At 51.0% G+C, this 20,762-nt stretch overlaps 1 protein-coding gene across 1 annotated transcript in view; it reads right to left on the bottom strand.

Annotated features, from left to right (window-relative positions):
• The window catches only part of WDHD1 (WD repeat and HMG-box DNA binding protein 1), a gene marked incomplete at its 5' end in the record, with an annotated part of 70,303 nt that overhangs the window by 28,349 nt on the left and 21,192 nt on the right, over nt 1-20,762 (bottom strand). Inside the window, 5 exon segments of the mRNA XM_077474769.1 lie at nt 3,156-3,304; nt 8,974-9,203; nt 13,469-13,600; nt 16,650-16,764; nt 19,704-19,860. Of these exon segments, the coding sequence (XP_077330895.1) occupies nt 3,156-3,304; nt 8,974-9,203; nt 13,469-13,600; nt 16,650-16,764; nt 19,704-19,860 (783 nt within the window).

The raw sequence follows: 20,762 nt of genomic DNA on the forward strand, positions 1-20,762 counted from the left end.
CCCTACTGCACCGACACCAGAGCTTCCCCTACAGCAGTGATCTACAAACTGCAGCCCAGGGGCCAGATGTGGCCCTTTGTTTGCTTTTATCCGACCCTTGGGGCGCCATTTCATCCACTGATACCAATACTGGGACATAATTTCCCCCACTGACACCAACAATGGGGGCCAACTCGTCCCAATGACACCAACAATGGGGGCCAACTCGTCCCCAATGACACCAACAATGGGGGCCAACTCCCCCCAATGACACCAACAATGGGGGCCAACTCCTCCCAATGACACCAACAATGGGGGCCAACTCCTCCCAATGACACCAACAATGGGGGCCAACTCCTCCCAATGACACCAACAATGGGGGCCAACTCCTCCCAATGACACCAACAATGGGGGCCAACTCCTCCCAATGACACCAACAATGGGGCCCAACTCCTTCCAATGACACCAACAATGGGGGCCCAACTCCTCCCAATGACACCAACAATGGGGGCCCAACTCCTCCCAATGACACCAACAATGGGGGCCCAACTCCTCCCAATGACACCAACAATGGGGGCCCAACTCCTCTCAATGACACCAACAATGGGGCCCCAATTCCTCCCAATAATACTCCATATTCCCATTGGACAGGTTCCTGGATGCGCTCTCAAGCATTTGGGAGCTACAGCAACGGCCAGCTGAAAAATGGTTTGGAAAGTCACAATGGAGATATTTGCCAGCACACCCTGGATCGACAAGGTAGCCTCCAAAAACTGTTTTTTTGTTTTGTTTTGTTTTTAAATTCATGATCACATCACAAAGAAAATCAAAGTTTCAGACTCATGAGGGACCCCCTTTGTCATCACATGCCAGACGGAGGGGCCCGGTGTGACTCCGGAACGCTGCACTTCTCTGTGATGTGATCATCCAATAAAAAAAAAAAACAGTTTTGGAGGCTACATTGTCGATCCATGGTGTGCTGGCAAATATCTCCATTGTCAATTCCTCCCAATGACACCAATGATGGGGCACTATTCCTCCCACTGACACCAATGATGGGGCACTATTCTTCCCACCGACACCAATGATGGGGCACTATTCCTCCCACTGACACCAATGATGGGGCACTATTCCTCCCAATGACACCAATGATGGGGCACTATTCCTCCCACCGACACCAATGATGGGGCACTATTCTTCCCACCGACACCAATGATGGGGCACTATTCCCCCCACTGACACCAATGATGGGACACTATTCCTCCCACTGACACCAATGATGGGGCACTATTCTTCCCACCGACACCAATGATGGGGCACTATTCCTCCCACTGACACCAATGATGGAGCACTATTCTTCCCACCGACACCAATGATGGGGCACTATTCTTCCCACCGACACCAATGATGGGGCACTATTCTTCCCACCGACACCAATGATGGGGCACTATTCCCCCCACTGACACCAATGATGGGACACTATTCCTCCCACTGACACCAATGATGGGGCACTATTCCTCCCACTGATACCAATGATGGGGCACTATTCCTCCCACTGACACCAATGATGGGGCACTATTCCTCCCACTGACACCAATGATGGGGCACTATTCCTCCCACTGACACCAATCATGGGGCACTATTCCTCCCACTGACACAAATGATAGTTGAAGTCCTATTGATGACGTAACGCGTAGGAACCCGGAAGTGACGTCTACATCCGAGCAAGGCGCTCGGCGGTCTGTTCACTGTGTATTGCCCCACTTCCCCTGTGAGTAGATATTTATTTTTAATAAAATTAAATGTTTGAAATACTACACCATGACGGATCTCTCTGGTTTATCCCCTTGAGCTTGTTTGCCACCTATCACTGACGGGGAAGTTGGAGGAATTTGTGTTATCTCCAAGAACTTGCTGTGCAGCCATCCCCTGGATCATCCCCTGCCATCTGGTTGCCCTGTGTTTTTTCGCTGCTTACCTTGCAGCGGTGAGGTAATTACCTAGCGTTAGCACCACTGGCACGGATCATCACCAGAGGACTGTCTCTTTGGCACATTGCACTGTATAATTTTGGATTGCGATCATCTGAGTTGCACGATTGTATCTTGTATGGGACACTTTAGTGTGATGCACTGATGCCACTTTGATTTATATGTTTTTTGTCATATTTTATTTCATTATATTTGTTGCCATTTTTGTACAATTCACTTACCTGTTGCTACCGGATTCCTGTTTGGAACATTTTTATGCTATTTAGACACTTTATCTTTACACAGATATATGCGTTTTTTTGCATGTAGCAAACTTCACTTGAATTATGCACTAAGCCACTTTTTATCCATTAATGCACGGATGCACTTTCTCCATATTATTAATTACCGGTTATTGTTTACAAGTACACTTGCATTCACACTTTGTTAGTATTAGGGTGTTTCTTATTATATTTTTCATTTATTTATTATTCTCTCATATTACTTGGTTTTTAAAGGTAGCGCACACACCCCCACTTTATTCTAAATGATGGGGCACTATTCCCCCCACTGACACCAATCATGGGGCACTATTCCTCCCACTGACACCAATCATGGGGCACTATTCCTCCCACTGACACCAATGATGGGACACTATTCCTCCCACTGACACAAATGATGGGGCACTATTCCTCCCACTGACACCAATGATGGGGCACTATTCCTCCCACTGACACCAATGATGGGACACTATTCCTCCCACTGACACCAATGATGGGGCACTATTCCTCCCAATGACACCAATGATGGGGCACTATTCCCCCCACTGACACAAATGATGCGGCACTATTCCTCCCACTGACACCAATGATGGGACACTATTCCTCCCACTGACACAAATGATGGGGCACTATTCCTCCCACTGACACCAATCATGGGGCACTATTCCTCCCACTGACACCAATCATGGGGCACTATTCCTCCCACTGACACCAATCATGGGGCACTATTCCTTCCAGAAACACCAAAGATGGGGCATTGTTTTTTTCCCCATTGACATTGGGACCTTTTCTACTCCCACTGGCCACACTCCGCCCCCCTCCCTCCCCCTTATGTCTGAAGGACCATAAACTGTCCCTTTTATTTTAAAGGTTTGGAGATCCCGGCCCCAGTGGGATGATTATTAAGTAATTCCCAGCCACAGACCTGCTCTGCCCAGTCTGGGGGGTTCAGGGGGCTCCTCCGGCTCCACCTCCTCCTCCTCTTCCTCCTCTCCGCCCTCCATCTCCGCGTCTTGCACTTCTTCTGGTTGTTTTGCACGCGAGTTGCCCCACTCTGTGGCCGTCCGGCTGTATCTGGGAGGATGAAGCACACGCCGACAATACCATTATAACCCTTTTCACAGCTCTGAAGTAAAGATTGAAAACTAAAAGCCGGGGCGAAACAAAAGCTTTGCCTGATACAAGTGTAGATTGTAAGCTCTTAGGGTCGGGACCCTCCTATGCCCTTGTCTCGCATTGCTTTGTACACACTATACAGCAGGGACGGACCCCCCCCCCCCCCCATTGTATTCAGTATTCCATGCGCCTTTGTCAGAAGTCAGTCAATCAATCGATTGATTTCAGTCAACCAGGGCAGGCGATAAAAGGGTTAGCATAGGCTTTCTTGTATGGGGCCCGGACCCCATCAGTTCAACAAGAGGGGGTCCAGAACAGCTTTATGGTGCAGGCAGTTGCCCCTCTGCAGTGCAGCTGCATTCTCCTCCACTCCCTCCTGCCGGCTGTCAGGTGCTGCAAGGGGAGGCACAGGGGGATCGGTATCAGGGACTGTCCCCCCACTTCTTGAATAACCTCTCTCCTGTCCAGGATCCCCATTCCTTTGCAACTCCGATCTCTGTCCCCTCCCCCCCAGCACTAAAACATGTAAAATATATTAAATTGTCCATAATCTATGCAAGACAATCCGAAAAATCCCCAGCACTACCAGCTTCTCCTCCTCTCCCTCCTGCTAGCTGCTGCAGGGGGTGGCACAGGGGGACTGGTTTCAGGGATTGCCACTTCCCTTCTTGATCTCATGTGCAGGATCCCCTTCCTCTGCAACTCTGATCCCCTTGCCCCCGCCCCTCCCCCCTGCACTTCCGACTTCTCCTCCACTCCCTCCTGCCAGCTGCTGCAGGGGCAGGCACAGGGGGATCGGTTTCAGGGACTGCCCCTCCCCCCCCACTTCCTGATTAACCTCTCTCCTGTCCAGGATCCCCATCCTCTGCAACTCCGATCTCTGTCCCCCCCCCCCCCCAGCACTGCCAGTTTCTCCTCTTCTTCCTCCTGCTAGCTGTCAGCTGCTGTAGGGGGTGGCACAGGGGGACTGGTTTCAGGGATTGCCACCTCCCTTCCTGATCTCATGTGCAGGATCCCCTTCCTCTGCAACTCTGATCCCTGTGCCCCCCCCCTTGCACTTCTGACTTCTCCTCCCCTCACTCACGCCGCATGCCAGCTGCTGCAGGGGGTGGCACAGGGGGACTGGTTTCAGGGATTGCCACCTCCCTTCTTGATCTCATGTGCAGGATCCCCTTCCTCTGCAACTCTGATCCCCTTGCCCCCGCCCCCCCCCCCTGCACTTCCGACTTCTCCTCCACTCCCTCCTGCCAGCTGCTGCAGGGGGTGGCACAGGGGGACTGGTTTCAGGGATTGCCACCTCCCTTCTTGATCTCATGTGCAGGATCCCCTTCCTCTGCAACTCTGATCCCCTTGCCCCCGCCCCTCCCCCCTACACTTCCGACTTCTCCTCCACTCCCTCCTGCCAGCTGCTGCAGGGGGAGGCACAGGGGGATCGGTTTCAGGGATTACCCCCCACTTCCCTGATTAGCCTCTCTCCTGTCCAGGATGCCCTTCCTCTGCAACTCTGACCCCTGTGTGCCCCCCCCCCCCTCCCACCCACAGCTGACTTCTCCTCCTCTACCTCCTGCTAGCTGTCAGCTGCTGCAGGGGGAGGCACAGGGGGATCAGTTTCAGGGATTCCCCCCACACTTCCTCATTAACCTCTCTCCTGTCCAGGATCCCCATCCTCTGCAACTCCGATCCCATGTCCACCCCAGCACTTCCAGCTTCTCCTCCTCTCTCTCCTGCTGGCTGTCAGCTGCTGCGGGCACACGGGGGGATCCATTTCAGAATAGAGACTGGAGAGAATAACATGTTTACTGGCCTATTTCACACCTGTGGTCATTCATAAGTGAAGCATAGTACACTGTTTACTATGGTTCAGTCTGTAAATGAACAGGAAGCCTCTGTTCGTTCATTCTGCAGTGCGGCTGGGGCTGCAGAGAAAAGATTTGGGGATCTGTGCGCCCTCAATCCCTTTCTTTTTCTCAAAAGCGAGACATTAGGGGTCGGTTTAGCTGCCCAACCTGAAGGGATGTTAAAGAAAATGTAAAAAAATTAAATAAGATGATGAAAATAAAAACAGACAGATAATGAAGGGCTCATTCACACAGATACCCTGGCAGCAAGAATGAGTGGTGTGTTCATGTGGCTGCAGCCTTGTTTGGGACCACACCTCTGGACCCACACACCTACCCAGGCTAAGGAGGAGGAAGGGGGGGGATCTGACAGGTAGGTTGTATGGGATCCCATGATTTCTAACAGCAGCCCTGGCAGGAACTGCCACACAATCATTGAAATTCGACAAGTCCCTCCTGAACCAGCCAAATGTTGATCCGCATGCAGCCAGCTCCAGGCTCACCCCAAAAAATGTAAGTCAGCAGCTACATAATACTGTATCTGTGGACTTAATATAAAGCACACTTACCTGTCCAGGTATCCAGCAATGTCCTCACCCAAGCCTATTCTTCAATCACCTTCGGGTGTAGGCGCCGGTGTTCTATCAGTAAGCCGCTTACCCATCAGAATATGTAATGGAAGTGACGTTCCGGCGCGGCCATCTTGGTACACCCCACGCTCGTCCGCAGTGAGCCAACAGTCAGAAGGTGGCAGCGGACATCTTTTTACACCCACCGAAGTCTTGCATTTCACACAGATTTTTACCAGTAAACTCAGCTTATATAGTCAAATACAGGATTTGGAAGTCCGTCTGTTTTGATGTTGAATTTTAAAAAGCATCGGCGAGCCTGCCGATCTCATAGGTTTGCCAATCTGACAGAACACCACCGATTTAAAAAATTCAACATCAAAAAAGTTTGACGGATTTCCAAAGCCTGTATTTCACTATATTACGCTCAGTCCACTGGTAAAAAATAAGTGTGAAATTCACGACTCCGGTGGGTGCAACAAGATGTCCGCTTGACGTCTTCTCACTGTATCCTTACTGTGGATTAGTGCAGGGTGTACCAAGATGGTGGCAACGGAACGTCACCAAGGTTGCATTTTCTGATAGGTAGCAGCTTTCTGATAGAACACTGGCATCTCGAGTAAGGGAAACAGGAAGTGAAGCCTTTGTGGCTTCACAGACAGTTTCTGTCAGGGCTGGGCTCAGCCCTCCTCCGCTCATCTGTCGGCTAATTGCCGGCTGCCAGCTCTCTCTACAGTTACCCAGCTGTTGATGATATCCTGCTCATCAGTCCTGCCTTCTTAAGCTGTCCAGTCCAGAGGATCTCTGCCTTTCGCCTTGGTCACATCACAAGAAACTATCGCCTGCGATCCAATTCAAGGCGGGCTTTGCCGACATACATCCCTTCTGGCTCCAGATCCTGCTTGCTATTCCACTACATTGATCCCTGACGTTTGGCTTGTCTGACTATCCGCTCCGGTTACTGAACTTTGGCCATGTTTTGACTACGTTTGTTCTTTTTACTTTTATTACTAAACAAGTGTAATTTAACCGTACTTCTGTCTCGGCCCGATTTCGTGGTTTCCTACTGCACCTTGTGAATGGCCCTGTGATGTGTCCCAGAAGACTGCGGGGGATGCAGGGGGCTGAACGTCCAGCTCAGATCACTGCGGCGCAGCTGACCGGAAGTGGGAGTGGGTACCTGTCCAAACCAGGTATCCACAACCCCCCCCACCCCGTACCCAAAAAGTGCCAAATGTGGCAGAGTGGGGGGCGGGGGCTGGGGGGATACTTCCCCTCTTGAGTGAAGTTCTGCTTCAAGACCTCTGCAGAACCGATCGAATACATGAAGGAAGTGGAAATCTACCAAACTCCACCTGCGATGGTAAATCGGGTCCCATTGCATCATCCGAGTGCAGAAGACGAAACGTTACAGATAGACGGACTGATAGAAAACGTGAAGACGGGAACACTGACACAACGGCTTTGATTAGAGATCATTTAAAACAACATTAACTAAAATACAGATTACCGCTAATCCCCAATTCACTGAAAGCCGAGGCCGCTGGACCTAATGCAAGCGCCGCATCCATCTTATTGGAGGATTAAATCTTCTTTTTTTTTTTTTTTTTTCTTATTAGTGGAATTACATTTACAGACTAATCTTATCAATGTGATCTGGGGATTTTTAACCACAGGGTGTAAGAAACTAAAATGTTGGTTGGTTAACCGCTTAACCGGTTCCCGACCAGCGCACGCCGATGTACGTCGACAGAATGGCACGGGCAGGCATATTGGCGTACACGTACGTCCAATCTTCAATGCCGCCCTGCCATCGGGAGCGCGCTGGTCGGGCCCCCCCCCCCCCGTAAGTCCGGTCGCGGGACCCGCGGACCCGATCGCCGCGGGCATCCCCGCGATCGTCTCACGGGACGGCTGAATGGAGGAAATGACGTGTAAACAGAATTTCTCCATTCTGCCTAGCAACTAGTGACGCTGATCTCTGCTCCATGTGATTGGAGCAGAGATCAGCGTTCACTAATTGAAAGCCCAACCCCCCCCACAGTTGGTAACACACCCCTAGGAACACTTAACTCCTACACTGCCACCCACTGGTTAACCCCTTCACTGCCAGTGTCATTTACACAGGAATCACTGCATTTATATAACACTGATTGCTGTATAAATGACAATGGTCCCAAAAATGTGTCAAAAATGTCCGATGGGCCCCCCACAATGTCGCAGTCACAATAAAAAAAAAATCGCTGATCGCCGCCATTACTAGTAAAAAAAAAAAAAAAATATTAATAAAAATGCTATAAAACTATCACCTATTTTGTAAATGCTTTAACTTTTGCGCAAACCAATCAATAATCGCTTATTGCGATTTTTTTTACCAAAAATATGTAGAAGAATACGTATCGGCCTAAACTGAGGGAAAAAAATGTTTTTTTAGATATTTTTGGGGAATATTTATTATAACAAAAAGTAAAAAATAATGCGTTTTTTTCAAAATTGTCGCTCTATTTTTGTTTATAGCGCAAAAAATAAAAATCGCAGGGGTGATCAAATACCACCAAAAGAAAGCTCTATTTGTGGGAAAAAAAAGGACGTCAATTTTGTTTGGGAGCCACGTCGCACGACTGCGCAATTGTCAGTTAAAGCGACGCAGTGCCGAATCGCAAAAAGTGGTCTGGGCTTTGACCAGCAAAAAACTAGTAATTAACTAGTAACTAGTTTTTTTTTTTAATTACTCTGGCGGCAGGTCGTAAAGAGGTAGAAAGGGGTTGTAAACTCTCTTTTTTTTTAAAAAATGACATCCATATCATACTTACCTCCACTGTGTGGTTAGTTTTGCACAGACTGGCCCCCGATCCTCCTCTTCTTGGGTCCCCCAGTTCCTCCCGCATCAGTAAGCCCCCTAGGAGAAGCACTCGGGGGGGGGGGGCCTACAATGCGGGTCCACAGACACAGAATGCCGGACTCGGCCCAGGGGTCATTGGATTTGATTGACAGGAGCGGGAGCCAATGGCTGCGCTGCTATCAATCTATCTAATCAAGAGCCGAGACAGCGGGCAGAGAGGAAGAGCGTATCTCTGCCGTGGGGGCAAATGGGCTCAGGTGAGTAAAACCTCCCCGTTAGGTAGATCTAGATTGGGGGAGAAGAGCCCTTTAAACCCCTTTCCATGGAGGCCGAACCAGATGAAAAAATGCATCTCTCTCTACAACTCAGAATAATTACCCGGCATTCAGCCTGCTGCGGAAATCTTCCTCCTCCTCCTCCTCTTCTTCGTCCTGCTGCTGTGCAGACGCCAGCTCGGCCGCCTTCTCCAGGGCCAGCTCGCTGAGCCGCTGGGCTAGGATTAGTCTCTTGGAGCGCGAGGCGTACTTAATGGCCAAATTCATCACGTTGTGAGTCATGGACTCCGCCAGTTCCATGCAGCGGAATTCACGCTCCAGTTTGCAGGACAGCTACGGGAAAAAGGAGGGGGAGAGAGAGAGAAGATGTTTACCACGACATGGGCGCCAAAGTGGGGCAACAACAGACCATCTCTGGGGGTCAAAGGACATGGAGGGCGGGGCACTTCATCCAATAGAATACTTAGAAGAGTAAAAACAAAGAACTCCCCCTGGTAGTTTTTGGCTGCAGTGAGCTTAGGTGCCAATTATTGCTTTACTACTACAGGAAATCAACAGGTTCTCTTTATAGGTAATCACCCCGCCCACGGCACCTTCCCTGCTCTACTCGCCCCGCCCACGGCACCTTCCCTGCTCTACTCGCCCCGCCCACGACACCTTCCCTGCTCTACTCGCCCCGCCCACCGACACCTTCCCTGCGCTGCTCGCCCCGCCCACCGACACCTTCCCTGCGCTACTCGCCCCGCCCACCGACACCTTCCCTGCGCTGCTCGCCCCGCCCACCGACACCTTCCCTGCGCTACTTGCCCCGCCCACCGACACCTTCCCTGCGCTACTCGCCCCCCGCCTACCGACACCTTCCCTGCACTACTCGCCACACCCACTGACACCTTCCATGCACTACATGCCACGCCCACTGACACTTTCCCTGCACTACTTGCCACGCCCACCGACACCTTCCCTGCACTACTCGCCACGCCCACCGACACCTTCCCTGCACTACTCGCCACACCCACTGACACCTTCCATGCACTACATGCCACGCCCACCGACACTTTCCCTGCACTTCTTGCCACGCCCGCCGACACCTTCCCTGCACTACTCGCCCACCGACACCTTCCCTGCACTACTCGCCCACCGACACCTTCCCTGCGCTACTCGCCCCGCCCACCGACACCTTCCCTGCACTACTCGCCCCGCCCACCGACACCTTCCCTGCGCTACTCGCCTCGCCCACCGACACCTTCCCTGCACTACTCGCCCCGCCCGCCGACACCTTCCCTGCACTATTCGCCCCGCCCGCCGACACCCTCTCTGCACTATTCGCCCCGCCCGCCGACACCCTCTCTGCACTACTCGCCACGCCAACCGACACCTTCCATGTACTACTCACCCCAACCATCGACACCTTCCATGCACTACTCTCCCCGACCACCAACACCTTCCATGCACTACTCGCCTCGACCACCGACACCTTCCATGCACTACTCGCCCCGACCGACACCTTCCATGCACTACTCGCCCCGACCACCTACACCTTCCATGCACTACTCGCCCCACCCACCGACACCTTCCCTGCACTACTCGTCCCGCCCACCGACACCTTCCCTGCACTACTCGTCCCGCCCACCGGCACCTTCCATGCACTACTCGCCCCGACCACCGACACCTTCCATGCACTACTCGCCCCGACCACCGACACCTTCCATGCACTACTGGCCCCGACCACCGACACCTTCCATGCACTACTCGCCCCGACCACCGACACCTTCCATGCACTACTCGCCCCGACCACGACACCTTCCATGCACTACTCGCCCCGACCACCGACACCTTCCATGCACTACTCGCCCGACCACCGACACCTTCCATGCACTACTCGCCCCGACCACCGACACCTTCCATGCACTACTCGCCCCGACCACCGACACCTTCCATGCACTACTCGCCCCGACCACCTACACCTTTCCCTGCACTACTCGCCCCGCCCACCGACACCTTTCCCTGCACTACTCGCCCCGCCCACCGACACCTTCCCTGCACTACTCGTCCCGCCCACCGACACCTTCCCTGCACTACTCGTCCCGCCCACCGACACCTTCCCTGCACTACTCACCCAGGCTACCGACACCTTCCCTGCACTACTCGCTCCGCCTACCGACACCTTCCCTGCACTACTCGCCCAGCCCACCGACACCTTCCCTGCACTACTCGCGCCGCCCACCGACACCTTCCCTGCACTACTCGCCACGCCCACCGACACCTTCCCTGCACTACTCGCCACACCCACTGACACCTTCCATGCACTACATGCCACGCCCACCGACACTTTCCCTGCACTTCTTGCCACGCCCGCCGACACCTTCCCTGCACTACTCGCCCACCGACACCTTCCCTGCACTACTCGCCCACCGACACCTTCCCTGCGCTACTCGCCCCGCCCACCGACACCTTCCCTGCACTACTCGCCCCGCCCACCGACACCTTCCCTGCGCTACTCGCCTCGCCCACCGACACCTTCCCTGCACTACTCGCCCCGCCCGCCGACACCTTCCCTGCACTATTCGCCCCGCCCGCCGACACCCTCTCTGCACTATTCGCCCCGCCCGCCGACACCCTCTCTGCACTACTCGCCACGCCAACCGACACCTTCCATGTACTACTCACCCCAACCATCGACACCTTCCATGCACTACTCTCCCCGACCACCAACACCTTCCATGCACTACTCGCCTCGACCACCGACACCTTCCATGCACTACTCGCCCCGACCGACACCTTCCATGCACTACTCGCCCCGACCACCTACACCTTCCATGCACTACTCGCCCCACCCACCGACACCTTCCCTGCACTACTCGTCCCGCCCACCGACACCTTCCCTGCACTACTCGTCCCGCCCACCGGCACCTTCCATGCACTACTCGCCCCGACCACCGACACCTTCCATGCACTACTCGCCCCGACCACCGACACCTTCCATGCACTACTGGCCCCGACCACCGACACCTTCCATGCACTACTCGCCCCGACCACCGACACCTTCCATGCAATACTCGCCCCGACCACGACACCTTCCATGCACTACTCGCCCCGACCACCGACACCTTCCATGCACTACTCGCCCGACCACCGACACCTTCCATGCACTACTCGCCCCGACCACCGACACCTTCCATGCACTACTCGCCCCGACCACCGACACCTTCCATGCACTACTCGCCCCGACCACCTACACCTTTCCCTGCACTACTCGCCCCGCCCACCGACACCTTTCCCTGCACTACTCGCCCCGCCCACCGACACCTTCCCTGCACTACTCGTCCCGCCCACCGACACCTTCCCTGCACTACTCGTCCCGCCCACCGACACCTTCCCTGCACTACTCACCCAGGCTACCGACACCTTCCCTGCACTACTCGCTCCGCCTACCGACACCTTCCCTGCACTACTCGCCCAGCCCACCGACACCTTCCCTGCACTACTCGCGCCGCCCACCGACACCTTCCCTGCACTACTCGTCCCGCCCACCGACACCTTCCCTGCACTACTTGCCCCGCCCACCTACACCTTCCCTGCACTACTCACCCTGCCCACCGACACCTTCCCTGCACTACGCACTCCACCCACCTACACCTTCCCTGCACTACTCGCCCCGCCCACAGACACCTTCCCTGCACTACACCCACCTACAACTTCCCTGCACTACTCACCGCACCCACGGACACCTTCCCTGCACTACTCATCCCGCCCACCAACACCTTCCCCGCCCACCAAGACCTTCCCTGCACTACACACCCCCCACCCACCTACATCTTCCCTGCACCTCGCAACCATCAATTTCACCTGGCACGGCTCTGAGTCAAACCCCAATTGAGACTTATAAGAAAGCCAATACTACGCACATTTTCAGGAAAAAAATACACCTAAGTTTACCTTTACAGAAAATCTGTACGGTGAACTTACACTGGACCCCCTCCCCTTCCCGTTATACCGGAGTCCCACGATCACCCGCTGTGAGACACCGGGCCGTCTCTTCATCGGTTCGGGGAGGGGGGGTGGGGTTTGAACTCCCTACAGCTTAATCTCTTATCCGTACCTCTCTGTGTGTATGGATAGGAGGCATTCTAACTGGTTGTGCCGACCAATCAGAACCCACCTAGCTCACCCTATCAGTCCTGGAGAGGAGGAGGGGAAACCAGGAGGATTTCAAATCCTCGGACTGGTAAAGCGGCGTCCCGATGTCTCACAGCAGGTGATCGCGGGACGCCTGTATAGTGGGACTGGGGGTGGGGGGGATGGTTAAGGGGTCCTTTGTAAGTTCACAATACAGATTTTCTGTAAAGGGGGAACTTACCCTTTAAATACATTTTAGCACAGACTCTATATAACCGATTTATTTTGGTAAAATATAAGAGATGACGTCACATCGAGTACATAGATACCAAACATATCAAGATTTAAAAAAAAGATAAGAATGGAGTTGAGCTTGAATTGATTCGGCTATATTTGGGTTGGGCGTCTAGAAATGAATGACCTCGGGGGTCACGGAGGGGGATAAAAAACGCAATTCATACGCGTCAGTAAGTTCAGCTTACCGCAAACATCTTCATTAAGAGTTCCTGCTGCTCCTTCTGGACCTCCATCTTGGCGTTCTCATCCCACTCGTATCCACTCTTAGACAAGTGGTCAAAGTAATTGGTGAAGATTTGTGACCTCCAGTATTGTTCCTGGATGGGAGAGAGAAGAAGGAGAGACCGATAAAAGGAAAAAATAAGAAAATACTTTGCTGTTCCTTTTACTGACTGGTTCCACGTAGATTTGAAATAGATAGAAAAATTAAATATATATATCTCTATCTAATATATATATATATATATATATATAAAAAAAAAAAATATATCTCTATCCAATATATATATATATATATATATATATATATATATAAAATAAATATATATATAATATATATATAATATATATATAATATATATATAATAGAGATATATATATATATATATATATATATATATATATATATAATATTTTATATATATATATATATATATATATATATAATATATATATAATATATACATATACATATAAAAAAAGGATGACAATTTTGTTTGGGTACAACGTCGCATGTCTGTGCAATTGTCAGTTAAAGCGACGCAGTGCTGAATCGCAAAAAAAATGGCCTAGTCAGGAGGGGAGGGGTAAATCCTTCCAGGGCCAAAGTGTTTAAAGAGAGCAAACAGGCACACCTGTACGTAAACGGCCTTAGTAGCTCGCAATCCCGGGGTCATCTGCTTGGTCCAAGGTGTACGCCCCCCGCTGGTGTATCCCAGGAAGGGATGGAGGAGGGGGGCGGCTGGCGGAAGGCAGCGGCGACCACCCGGACCGGAGGTGACTCCAGCAAGGCGGGGTGTCGGGAAAGGCCGTTTACATACAGGTGCGCCCGTTTGCTCTTTTTTTTTTTAAATGTAAGTTACCATTTGGCCTTTTTTAATCACTTACAGACCCGGACCATTTTGCTGGCCAAAGACCAGACCACTTTTTGCGATTCGGCGCTGCGTCGCTTTAACTGACAATTGCGCGGTCGTGCGACGTGGCTCCCAAACAAAATTGACGTTCGTTTTTTTCCCCACAAATAGAGCTTTCTTTTGGTGGTATTTGATCACCCCTGCGGGTTTTTTTTTTTTGCGCTATAAACAAAATAGAGCGACAATTTTGAAAAAAAAAAACGCATCATTTTTTACTTTTTTGTTATAATAAATATCCCCCAAAAATATATAAAAAAACATTTTTTTCCCTCAGTTTAGGCCGATACGTATTCTTCTACATATTTTTGGTATAAAAAAAAAATCGCATTAAGCGATTATTGATTGGTTTGCGCAAAAGTTATTGCGTTTACAAAATAGGGGATAGTTTTATGGCATTTTTTTTTTTTTTTTTACTAGTAATGGCGGCGATCAGCGATTTTTATTGTGACTGCGACATTATGGCGGACACATCGGACATTTTTGACACATTTTTGGGACCATTGTCATTTATACAGCAATCAGTACTATACAAATGCAGTGATTCCTGTGTAAATGACACTGGCAGTGAAGGGGTTAACCAGTGGGTGGCAGTGTAGGGGTCAAGTGTTCCTAGGGGTGTGTTACTAACTGTGGGGGGGGCTGGGCTTTCATTTAGTGAACACTGATCTCTGCTCCAATCACATGGAGCAGCAGAGATCAGCATCACTAGTTGCTAGGCAGAACGGGGAAATGCTGTTTACAACGGCATTTCTCCGTTCAGCCGCCCACGTGAGACGATCGCGGGTATTCCCGCGCCGATCGAGTCCGCGGGACCCGCGGCTGGACTCACGGGGGGGTCCCGGCGGCGCGCTCGCGATGGCAGGGCGGCAAATTTAAAGGTGACGTACATGTACGCCCATTTGCCTGCCCGTGTCATTCTGCCGACGTACATCGGCGTGCGCCGCTCGGGAACCGGTTAATAAATGACTTTACTCCCGTTGCTGCACTTAGTCTGGCGTCCTCTTGGGTCTACTGCTTTACTTTATGGGGGGGGGGGGGGGGGGAGCTGCTGCTAATGTTGCTCAGGTTTCACAGTTACATTTTGAATATATGGACTTTCTATCGTTCCGTTCTGACCTGTCCGTCCCTCCAGCGCCATTCATTCTCCTTGTAAGAGGTTATAGGGGGAATCCCCCCCCCCCTCTTCACATAGATTATCCCCTCACTTCCTGTTCTGTCTTCAGGCCAGGAAATGCCCTCCATTGATTGTAAAGTCCTTCTAGAAGGACGTTGGATCCAATGGAGGGTGTAGACCAGGGATATGCAATTAACGGACCTCCAGATGTTACAGAACTACAAGTCCCATGAGGCATAGAGGAAAAACAAGCTCTGGACTGCAGCACTCTTCAGAAAACCACTTTCTTTTATTGGAAAAATCACATCATAGCGAACAAGAAAAAAAATTGCTGACGTTGCGCACTAGCTGAAGTGCGCATTCATGGCTATGAATAATCATTACAGTTAGTGCGAAACGTCAGCAATTTTTCCTCGTTCGCTGTGTTTGTTGAGCTGTGATGTGATTTTTCCAATAAAAGAAAGTGGTCTTCTGAAGAGTGCTGCAGTCCAGAGCTTGTTTTCCGTTTACAGCCTGCATGTGTGCTCCTGGAGCGGTGAGATCCCTTCTCCTTCATATCCCATGAGGCATAGCGAGACTCTGACAGCCACAAGCATGACACCCAGAGGCATGATGGGAGTTGTAGTTTTGAAACATCTGGAGGTCCACTAATTGCAGATCCCTGGTCTACACCCTCCATTGATTGTAACGTCCTTCTATACCAAGGGGTATGCAATTAGCGGACCTCCGGCTGTTGCAGAACTACAAGTCCCATGAGGCACAGCAAGACTGATAGCCACAAGCATGACACCCAGAGGCAGAGGCATGATGGGAGTTGTAGTTTTGCAACATCTGGAGGTCCGCTAATTGTTGCATATCCCTGGTCTACACCCCCCTCCCCCATTCTCTCCTAGTCAAAAGGTGGCCAAGGTAAAAAGGTCACCACAAGGAACAATGCAAAAAATAATAATAACCTCGCTGAGTAAAGCACACAGCTCTGGCCATTATGTTACCCTTAGCAACCTCTGGAGTTTTTTTTTTACTATTCTCCAGCACAGCTCCTCCCCCAATACAAATCCTTTTGGCTGTCAAGTCCTCGGAATCTGCCCCCCCCCCCTGTGTTGGCTCGAGATGTCTTACCTCCATCTGCCCCTTTTCGGTGGTAATCTGACAATACGGAAGCTTGAAAGGCAGAATCGCCATGGCGGGACGAGGGAGGGTGGGGGGGAATCGGGAACCTTTGCACGGAATGCACCTTTATATAAACAGAAAAGGGGGTAAAACGCATGAGACATCAGCAGGAGGTTTACAAATACAAAATTAGCGAAGGACAGCAGTTCCAGTTATAGAAAAGATCCACCCAAAAGTGGAACTTGCGCTTGTTTGTCTCCTCCCCCTCCCCCCCATCTCAGTGGTGGTGAAGCCTGCCATCTACAGTACACGACAGGTATTACACCCTGAATGAAAATCTGCATTTCTTTATTGTCGGGGAGGCACGCTATTGGTCGGGGGGGGAAGGGCAACCTCGGCCCTCCAGCTGTGGTGGAACTACAAGTCCCATGGGACATTGCTAGGCCCCGACAGTCACAGGCATCTCTTAGAGGCAGAGGCATGATGGGATTTGTAGTGCCGAGGTTGCCTACCCCCTGCTATAGGCATTGAGGTGCCATTTAGCGCATGCATGTGATATGAATACAAGAAACATTCTTCACATTTAAAATTCTCATATTTAACTAAAATATAGGGACCCCCAGCCAATGCATTTTTTCTACATTTACCCAGCCAAAGCTCAGGGAGGAGGGCCGCTATTTGGCGAAGTGATTGTAAAGTCTCGTTTTTTTTTCCCTACAAAAATGCCAAACTGTACACATGTGCGGGGACACGCTACCACTCACAGCTGTACACGTGTGCGGGGACACGCTACCACTCACAGCTGTACACGTGTGCGGGGACACGCTACCACTCACAGCTGTACACGTGTGCGGGGACACGCTACCACTCACAGCTGTACACGTGTGCGGGGACACGCTACCACTCACAGCTGTACACGTGTGCGGTGACACGCTACCACTCACAGCTGTACACGTGTGCGGGGACACGCTACCACTCACAGCTGTACACGTGTGCGGTGACACGCTACCACTCACAGCTGTACACGTGTGCGGTGACACACTACCACTCACTGCTGTACACGTGCGGGGTGACACACTACCACTCACTGCTGTACACATGTGCGGTAACACACTACAACTCACTGCTGTACTCGTGTGCGGTGACACGCTACCAATCACTGCTGTGCACGTGTGCAGTGACACACTACAACTCACTGCTGTACACGTGTGCAGTGACACGCTACTACTCACTGCTGTACACGTGTGCGGTGACACACTACCACTCACTGCTGTACATGTGTGCAGTGACACACTACCACTCACTGCTGTACATGTGTGCAGTGACACGCTACCAATCACTGCTGTACACGTGTGCGGTGACACACTACAACTCACTGCTGTACACGTGTGCGGTGACACGCTACTACTCACTGCTGTACACGTGTGCGGTGACACACTACCACTCACTGCTGTACACGTGTGCGGTGACACACTACCACTCACTGCTGTACACGTGTGCGGTGACACACTACAACTCACTGCTGTACACGTGTGCGGTGACACGCTACTACTCACTGCTGTACACGTGTGCGGTGACACACTACCACTCACTGCTGTACATGTGTGCAGTGACACGCTACCACTCACTGCTGTACACGTGTGCGGTGACACACTACCACTCACTGCTGTACATGTGTGCAGTGACACGCTACCAATCACTGCTGTACACGTGTGCGGTGACACACTACAACTCACTGCTGTACACGTGTGCAGTGACACGCTACCACTCACTGCTGTACACGTGTGCAGTGACACGCTACCAATCACTGCTGTGCACGTGTGCAGTGACACACTACAACTCACTGCTGTACACGTGTGCGGTGACACGCTACTACTCACTGCTGTACACGTGTGCGGTGACACACTACCACTCACTGCTGTACACGTGTGCGGTGACACACTACCACTCACTGCTGTACACGTGTGCGGTGACACACTACAACTCACTGCTGTACACGTGTGCGGTGACACGCTACTACTCACTGCTGTACACGTGTGCGGTGACACACTACCACTCACTGCTGTACATGTGTGCAGTGACACGCTACCACTCACTGCTGTACACGTGTGCGGTGACACACTACCACTCACTGCTGTACATGTGTGCAGTGACACGCTACCAATCACTGCTGTACACGTGTGCGGTGACACACTACAACTCACTGCTGTACACGTGTGCAGTGACACGCTACCACTCACTGCTGTACACGTGTGCAGTGACACGCTACCAATCACTGCTGTGCACGTGTGCAGTGACACACTACAACTCACTGCTGTACACGTGTGCGGTGACACGCTACTACTCACTGCTGTACACGTGTGCGGTGACACACTACCACTCACTGCTGTACATGTGTGCAGTGACATGCTACCAATCACTGCTGTACACGTGTGCGTTGACACACTACAACTCACTGCTGTACACGTGTGCGGTGACACGCTACCACTCACTGCTGTACACGTGTGCGGTGACACGCTACCACTCACTGCTGTACACGTGTGCGGTGACACGCTACCACTCACTGCTGTACACGTGTGCGGTGACACGCTACCACTCACTGCTGTACATGTGTGCGGTGACACGCTACCACTTACAGCTGTACACGTGTGCGGTGACACGCTACCACTCACAGCTGTACACGTGTGCGGTGACACACTACCACTAACTGCTGTATATGTGTGGTGACGCTGACACGCTACTACTCAGTGCTGTACACATGCGCAGTGAATAGAAACCGCATGCGATTCCAACCGCATGCCTGTTGAAATGACATGCGATTCTTTGCAGTGCGATGTGAGGGCCATTCATTTTGTATTGATGCAAATCGCACAGCAAAGTATTGGTTTTGGTACTGGGAGTATTTGCACAAGTACCGACACTCGTGCAAATGCTTGGTATTGGCACCAGTGCCGGTGCTGGCGCATCCCGACCTACATGATTAGATTAGGGGCTAAAGAGTGAACATATCGCCTCTCTGAAAAGCGATCTGGGTGTGGGCGTGGACTAAGGGGCTTCACCTACCTGAGCTGCTGCGGGTTCTCATGCAGGCCCACCACCCAGTAGTGATCGGACTTTGCTTTGCAGTGTTCTCGGGTGTTGCACACCGGCGTCCAGGTGTCCCCCATTCCTCTGTTCAGCAGCCTCACCACCCCCTCCGAGTCCACATAACACGGGCTCCCTACACAAAAGGAACACAACAAAGATACAGCAGATTTACTCACTACGTTACATTGTAACAAAGTGTCATTTCTTCAGTGTTGTCACATGAAAAGATACAAGAAATGTGACTGAGGGGTGTACTTACTTTTGTCAGATACTGTGTGTGTGTGTGTGTGTTACACGCTTTCTGTATTTATTGATTTTTAATTGTTCACATTTGCACATTGGTATTGTTTTATGTATAGCACCCGATAGACTAGGCCGCTCCTAAATCAGTATTATTTACTTCAAAGCGGTATATAGCCCCTTATTAGAGCTGCAGCCAATCAGATCGTTTATTTTTGGTAGAAGTACTTTATTGTGTGCACACGTATTTCATCCTAAGCATGGGTGTAAAAAAAAATAAAAAATAAAAAAAAATCTGTATAAGTGCTTAAAGCCGACCTTATTTGCCGCCAACATGTTTTGGGTGGTCATAAACGGGGTTAAAAAATAAACCAAAAAGGCATACGTTTACGTCATGGAAAAATTGCGCATAAAAACTGTCAAAGCCGCCAACACTCCACTAGAGACATATAGTGCAAAATGAACATATAAAACAATAATGCAGGGCTCCGAATGTGAGAAATACAATTTTTTATCCGAATGTAGACCTATAAAGTCCAAAGTATAAATGAATATATGATAAACACAGTCAATGACGTGAAAATAATAACTAAAAAAATAATGAATAAAAAAAAAAACACTGTTCAAAATAAAATCAATCAAAGTTCATGGATAAACATCGTGGGATAGTTCATCATAAGAAATGAATTATTATTACACAATTTATATAGCGCCCACAGTTTACGCAGCGCTTTACAATGTATAAGGGGGGACAACACAATTACAGTACAGTACAAAAGTACAATACAATAACTA

The sequence above is a fragment of the Lithobates pipiens genome, unplaced genomic scaffold, assembly GCF_037356315.1.
Source record: "Lithobates pipiens isolate NorthernLeopardFrog02 unplaced genomic scaffold, aLitPip1_a1.2 Scaffold_129, whole genome shotgun sequence".
Taxonomy (NCBI): Eukaryota; Metazoa; Chordata; class Amphibia; order Anura; family Ranidae; genus Lithobates; species Lithobates pipiens.